A 7,732-nucleotide genomic window follows, 5' to 3' on the forward strand; every position below is an offset into this window, starting at 1 on the left:
TTTTTAACAATAAAATAAAATTGTTGAATATTTACACTTTTTCTTTTTGAATGTTTTCAACTACTAAAAATAATTTAATCCTCAAATCATACAAATTCAAGAATGTATAAGAAAAAAATTTAATTTATACAAATAACTGTTCACCTTCCACCAGATGTGGTTCGTCTGAAAGAATTGAAATGCTCCATATATTGTTGGACAGTATCTACAGGTGTATATAATTCATTCATTTTACTTTGTAGATATTGAGGTGGTGACTGTACACAATTTCCCATAAATCCTTGTAAGAACTCTTTCATCAAATCCCAGCAGTTAGAAGGAATTACACATGGACAATATTCTACCTAAAATATTAAATTTTAAAATTAGATTCAAATATTCAAATTAGATTTAAATAATTTGTTATCAAATAATATATTCAAACAGCACCTTAGATCACATTAAAAATATCAATTATATTTAATTGTGGGCTAAGGTTAAAAAAAAAAAAGTTTTAGAATATGTTGAATCCTTTAACAATTTTTAGAATTCTTTGACTTCATTATCAGATCCTATAACATTCAAAGTAAAATATTTGAATCAAACTGTGTATAGATTTCAATTGAGTATTTCAGAAGAAACTCAAATGTACAAACAGTTTTAAAAACACAAATAAGAGAAGTCTCAAAAAATGTTTAATCCAATAAAAAACTTTAATTCTTTTAATCAGTTTAGCATTTGTTTTTCTTGGTAAAGCAAAAAATTTTAAAGATTGCATTAAAACATAATCCTGCTTCAGATAGATTTTGTTACTGTAAAAATTTCAAATTAAAAAACTGTATAAGATAGTCAACAATAATATATAAAGTATAGAGAGAACAAGAAGAAAAGAAAATTAAAAGTTTAATAATTATAGAAACTGCTTTAAAATTGTTGAGTGATATAGAAAATTTTACTAAATGTTTTTTAGATTACAGATCTATCTTTAAGGGAACAAAGTACAGATATAAAACAACTCAATGTTTACACTGATCCAGTAAACACATATAACACACAAAATATTAAGAAAACATTGAGCAATATTTCATGTTGCATAAATAAAGAGAAATTGATAATTATGTATCAATTTAAGTATAGTCATTTTATTTAGCAGTTTATTATAAAAAAACTCGAAAAAAAAATCTTAAATATTTTCATTAAAGCAGTCATAATCTTTCTAACATTTCATATAATAATCTTTTATTTCTTTCAATGTTTCACTTTGAATTCACAGTTAATACAGAAATGTTTGTTAAAAAATCCAGCAACAAGCTGCTTAACTTTCCTAGTAATATTTAAAACTGCATGTGTGGTGCCATTTGTTATGATATTTTATTAAAAAACTTTTTATACTTTTAATTATAATAAAATGGCAAAAAGCTTAATTTTGATGATAGGAATAAGTTTTATAAAAAATTGTAAATGCTAATAATGAGTAAAATCATCATTAAGTTACACCCTACTTGAGATATGACACGATCCTTCTTTAGCTTCCTATCCCATCAACCTTTATCTGCCAAAATTTAATAACAGCAATCTCCTAATACACAAACTTCACTGCAAAACTTTAGAAATTTTTGACAAAAAGCACAGGAGTTATTAAGCTTCAAAGAGCAACATAATCATGTCACATGTACACACTAACATCCATATATACAGAAAACTCTCAAATTTTTTTGCATTTCCCAACATTTCAAGGTCCTGAGTCCAAAAATGTAAAAATCATGGGGTGGGTCATTTGACAAATCACAAAATCCCTATGTTATACAGGGCATATCAAAAGTCACTATCTACTACAAGAAATAATTGAAATTTTGAAAAACAGATTTTACTTTGAGAAAAACTATTCAAAATGTATTTTACAAATAATTAATGCTCCACATGGTTCTACATAGCTCAAAGTGATAACACCACAAATGCTGAAAGTGTTCCTATCTTTTGAACTGCATCAGTAATAAGATTTCTAAGTTCAGCATCTTTGCTAATTATCCTATCAGTGTACACCTTACTTTATGAAACCTCAAGCATAAAAATCTAAAGGTGTTAAATCAAGGGAGCATGCTGTTCATAATCGTAGTCTGCCACAACCAATCCAGCAATTCCTATCTACAAGTGTATTGAAATACTTATAATTGCATCAACAGCAATATTCCAGACCTTATTACTAAAAAAATAAAATACGTAAACTCTTTCTCATAATTCCAATTAGTTCTCTTAATAGTTAGTGAAGTTTGATACACCCTGTATTTAACAGAGCCAGGAAAGTAAAATCAATTTTAAGAAATCAGTTTACTTTCAAAACTGGTATCTGTTAATAAACATTGCACATAAAACTTACATTAACTAACATGCAACTTAGTTTTGTTGGAAAGCAAGTTAAATTTTTAAATATTCATATTAAACATTTTTATACTGAAATATTTTCAATCATTTCTGAACAATTGATTAAATAGAAATATGATATACAGTGTCTTTTATATATAATAGGATGATTTTGTTTTGTCACAAAATCTGTTTGTTATGCCTCAGTCAGCTATGTAGTTCACATATTAACAATTCATTGTGGAACCTTTAATGCTGCAACAGTGTAATAATAGTTAAAACATTTTATCAAAATGGATCATCCATTATGAACTTTTTGGTGTAAATCAGGCTGCAAACTTTTTTAATCTGAAATTAATTGACAAGGTCTACAGCATATTTGGTTTCAATGGGGCAATGCCACATCACACGGTTTGTGCTGTGATGCAAATTTCTGCACAATTCATTTCCTGGCTCTCTAATGTCAAAATTTGGTGATATTGATTAGTCTTCCATTCACCTGGTTTGACTGCTCCTGAGTCAAACCAAGAGCAGTCAAATACCCCAAATAAGTCACCCTTACTTGGGGTATTTAATGGAAAGGATGTATAGTAACAAGCTAACGACAATTCAACAGGTTAAAGAAAACATTTGTCAAGAAATCCAGGAAGTATGCCAAAATGTAATGATAAATGTGATTGAAAGAGCTTTTAGGCATTGATATTATTTTCTATATTTAATATTAGTTAAATAAATGCTGTATATAAAATAAATTAATCAAAAATAAAATTAGCCTGTTATATAATAAATATCCTGCAGATGATTTAATAGAATGTCAATTCAAGTCTGTAGAGCTGATACACAAAATCATCAATTCCAACTCTGGATCTTCAATTTTTAGGTCTCTGACTCCATAAAAACTCAATATGTATTAATAATATGTAGCATGATTATAAATGATACTGTAAGATATTTTATCACTATCACATAATCAGGCTATTTTTTAAAACTTATAACCTATATCAGTGGTTCCCAACTGGTGTTCCGTGGAACACTGGTGTTCCGTTAGCATCTCCCAAGTGTTCCGCAGATTTAGTCGCAAATTGAAAATTGTACAATCGTATTTGAGCCGCCGAATATCAAAAAATTAAAATCATAAAATTTTCATAAACTTAAATATATATGTATGACTCGTACTTATGGAGTGTACTACTGTTTCGAATAAGATAAAGGCAATGATAAAAACTGAATGAAATATGTAAAAAACATCAGGCACAAGTTTCCCATTAAAGTTATTTAGGTATATTTTTTCCTGTCTTAGAATTGGCATTAATAATATGAGTAGAGATTTTGAATTATAACTGCTCAATTCTAATAAAATAACTGATGACAAGCTTATGTATTTCATATTAACTTAAGTAAGTGTTCCGCTAAAGAAAATTGCTCACAAAAGTGTTCCGCATCCTAGAAAAGGTTGGGAACCACTGACCTATATTTATGCATAAGTCTATGGTTTAAGTTTATATAGAGATTAGAGTTGGAGCTGGTGCATTTTTTACCAACTCTGATTCCAAGGTCCTGTGCTGCATTCTGGTCACAGTCTTTCACAAGCTGGTTGCTGATTGACTAATCATTTGGATTAGCCAATCAGCGACCAGCTTGTAAGAGACGAGAGACCAGAGACGGCAACCAGAATACGGCTCCTAGTTTAAGCTTGTATTTTGGAAATTCTCTTTTCCTTCTGCACTATGTGAAAATTTTGAAAAAATTCAAGCTATTTCTATGTGATTGATTATCAACAGCAAATTTTTCTCGGTCAAAGTAACAATACAATAGTTTTTGTTGAATACTCACTTCAACAAGAATTCCTCTGAAACTGGGACCCATTGAAACACTTCCTACTTTTACAAGGAAATCAGCTACTTCATATCTGGGACCTTTAGATTCTATTTTAGTAGATTTCTTTGGTGTGTAAATTCCAGCCATTTTCAACATTAACATATCAAACTGGGTATCAGCAACAAGACATGTACCTGTATCAAGAAGTGCAAAACATGTTGCTGGATGTTCACTATCATGGATTACATTAATTGCTCTGTTTGGATCTGTAGAAAATAATTTAAATTAAATATTTCATTACTGTCTATTAATAATTATTTATTCTTCTTACTTATATGTGGAGCAGAATAATATGTTTCACAATCCACACAAAATGTTCCTGCTTTTACACATCCAATTGTTTCTAATCGTTTTTGTAAAATTTCGGCAGCTTGTTGACCACTTTTTCCTTCGGGTATTGGAAACTGATGAATACTGTAAATAATGAAATGATTTTCAGTCATCTAATATTTTCGTTATAAAACAAACACACAAACATATGCATATATATTAGTGATGGGCTGATTAATCAGAATTAGTATTGAGAATTTTTTAGTAACTAGAATTGTGAGAAATTTATCATGATTTCTGATTCATAAAATGATTCTTTAATAATTAATAATAAAATTAATTTTTTTATCTCAGGTAAATATTAAAACTGTTTAAATTATGATTATTAAAAATCAAGTATTATTGTAGCCTAAAGCAGTGCTTATCAAACTTTTTGTGTTCATGGACTATTTTTTTTTTTCATTTCAATCCCTTGCAGAGTAGTACTTTTGTGAAATTAAATAAAAATAATTATAAAATAGAGAAAACAGAATTTAAATGCATTTGTTTTCTTTTTTTTTTTTTTAACTTTTAGGCTGAAGCAGTAGGAAAAATACAGCGACAAAATGTGGTTCTAGTCATTTTGTAAAAATGGGTAGGTAGGTGGGCTGTTTTCAATTGCTAGTCCAAGTGCAATTGGCAGTAAGTGCTTAAATAATAAAAAAAGAAATAGAAATAATAGAAAAACATATTTTTAGAAAGCTTTTAAAGATGATTTATAAGTTTTAAACAGGTTTATTAATTTAAAATAAAACTGTGAACTTTTAAGTCAATCTCATTGTGGCCAGTAGTAAACTGTTGGAGAACTGGTCTGCAGACCACAGTTTAAGTAGCACTGCTCTAAAGTTTCATTTTGTTTGCTAAAAATAAAGAATAAAGAAAAATAATTATATTTGCAAAATTTATAATTTTTTTCTAAAAATCTATTATCCATTTGATAAAAGAAAATATCAATAAACATGTGAATAAAAGAAAATATGTCTCAAAATTAACCATGAAAAAATAATAAGCAAAAAACATTTCAAACAATATATGATAATTTCATTAAAACTTTGAAGTCGTTTCTGGAAAATAATGTTTTACACAGAACTCTTTTGTTCTATCTGTGCAAGCCTATAAAGAATTTTTGATCAAGTATAAAGTAATTAATGGGGAAAAAACGAAAAAATATCTCTTCAAAATTTTACAGTCAAAAAGTAGAACATCTTAACAGAAAGTGACACACATACCTCCAACATTTCCACTGTGTCAATTAAAAAACACCTTAGAAAGCCATGGAAATGAAATAACTTGCTAGCAAGTTATAGTAAAAATAAAATTTTGATTAATGTAATGCTATTGTCATATAGAGTTTCATATTGATGATAGTGTAAATAAATCATTTTATGTTAATATCATTATATAACTGCCATAGTATTTTAATGTTATAATAATGGGACAACCAATGTGACTTCATTTATAATGTAAAAATATAATGATAATAATAATGTCATAATGTAACAATGAATGATATAAGGGGGTTAAAAATTGTGAAATTTTAGCATGGCATCATTGATGAATGGTTATCCATCCATAAATAACAGTAAGATTGCAGATGTGAATGATGCTGTTGGGATCTTAACAGAGATGTAGAACATGTCCATAGGAGCAAAAAAGTCAAAGGAACTAGACCTCTAAATGTGACTCTTCACAAGATATAGCCCTCCGAAATCAGTCTAAAGTCTATTTCCAGGTTCTGTGAGGAGTCACGCTGTGTGCTCCACTAAGCCTATTGAGTGTTTAACAGACAGCACAGCATATGATAAGACATTCTAGTGATATTTATTGGCAAAGAATAAAGAAAAGTCAAACATCAGACTCTTTGTGAGATATTTGCCTCCCAATGTGGAATCCATAGGCAGCAGTTCTGGTCGTCATCTTGCTTGCAGGACATCAGGCTTGCAAGAAAGTTATGTTATAGGCCCAGTGATCAGTGCCTATAACATAATAAATGCATTAACTTTTATTGACCGAAAACAGTTTTTTCCGTGTACCAGCACTACTGTCTATTCTGCATGCTCCACATCATCAAGGCCTGCTTTCACTTGCCTTGACGATGTTTCACATGTAGTCGAGCACCTCAGTGCCCAGGTGGGCATGAGCTCCCATTTAAGAGGGATGGTTTCTTTGACGTTTTTGCTCCTATGGACATGATCTATAGATCTGTTAAGGTCCCAACGGAGTCATTCACATTGTATGTCATTCAATTGTACCTAAATAACCTCTATCAGCAAACGATAAAATGTAATGAGATTAGCAAGATTTTCATCTAAACTTAATTTTTGTTATAATTTATATACTACTCGAAAATTTCGTTTCTTTTCTGTTAACTTTAGTTGTAACTTTATTCTGATGCGCGATACCGTCATCCACTAAGACTATCGCGTTTAACTATTTAGTCCAAGCGACTGTGCTGGCTTCAAGTAGCCCAACTGATGTTGGTGGAGTACTTGATGTTATATAATTGTAGGGGATGTAGGGCCTCACACCCATCGGGTGCTGAGGTGCGAGCGATAGCGAACACTGAAGCGCACGACTACATGTGAAGCATGTAGAATAGGCAGTTTACTGATGCATGTTAAAACTGATCATTGGAGGCGAATACCTCACGAAGGATCAACAATGCTGGGGCTGGTGCGAAACCCCTCATTCACAGCTTGAATCTTACCCGTAGCTGTACATATCGGCTGAAGTCCCATTAACAGAAAAGTACCAAAATTCCGTATTTAATGTCAAAAAAATTAACGCTATATATTACCTTACAACTCCCATTTATATCCAATGTATATGTCTTCAGAAAAACGTGTGTACCGTACATTTGAAAGTTTGTTTATAGAGCCCTCTAGTGTCAAAAAATAAAATGCGATTATAAAATAAAATAAAATAAAATATGAGAAATAAAGGATATATTTTATAACATTAAATTTAAAGCGTATTACTTAATGCTTTTAAGCTATGTTAATATATTTTAAAAATCTTCTCCAAATTTCTTCGTATATAATAAAATAGTTGTATTACTTAAAAAGTATTTTCACTCTGTAGGAACAGTCATTAGCGGGCACTTTTTTTTTTTTTTTGTAACTCTTTTCGCCCAGTGGCACTAAGAGGGCCTCTTACAGCAAGCCCATTATGGGTTCGGCCAGGCCCACAATGGGGCGGCCGGGTG

General features: G+C 30.1%; 1 protein-coding gene across 1 annotated transcript; it reads right to left on the reverse strand.

Moving 5' to 3' along the window:
• Positions 1-105: 105 nt before the first annotated feature.
• MED20 (Mediator complex subunit 20) lies at positions 106-7,416 on the reverse strand. Its single transcript, XM_067272931.1, has 4 exons — positions 7,325-7,416; positions 4,490-4,632; positions 4,174-4,424; positions 106-344 (listed from the first exon to the last, which is right to left on the reverse strand). The coding sequence occupies exons 1-4, from the start codon at positions 7,336-7,338 to the stop codon at positions 141-143; spliced, it is 612 nt and encodes a 203-aa protein (XP_067129032.1). The 5' UTR covers positions 7,339-7,416; the 3' UTR covers positions 106-140.
• Positions 7,417-7,732: the final 316 nt, after the last annotated feature.

This window comes from Centruroides vittatus, unplaced genomic scaffold, assembly GCF_030686945.1.
Source record: "Centruroides vittatus isolate TY-2023 unplaced genomic scaffold, ASM3068694v2 contig_459, whole genome shotgun sequence".
Classification (NCBI taxonomy): domain Eukaryota; kingdom Metazoa; phylum Arthropoda; class Arachnida; order Scorpiones; family Buthidae; genus Centruroides; species Centruroides vittatus.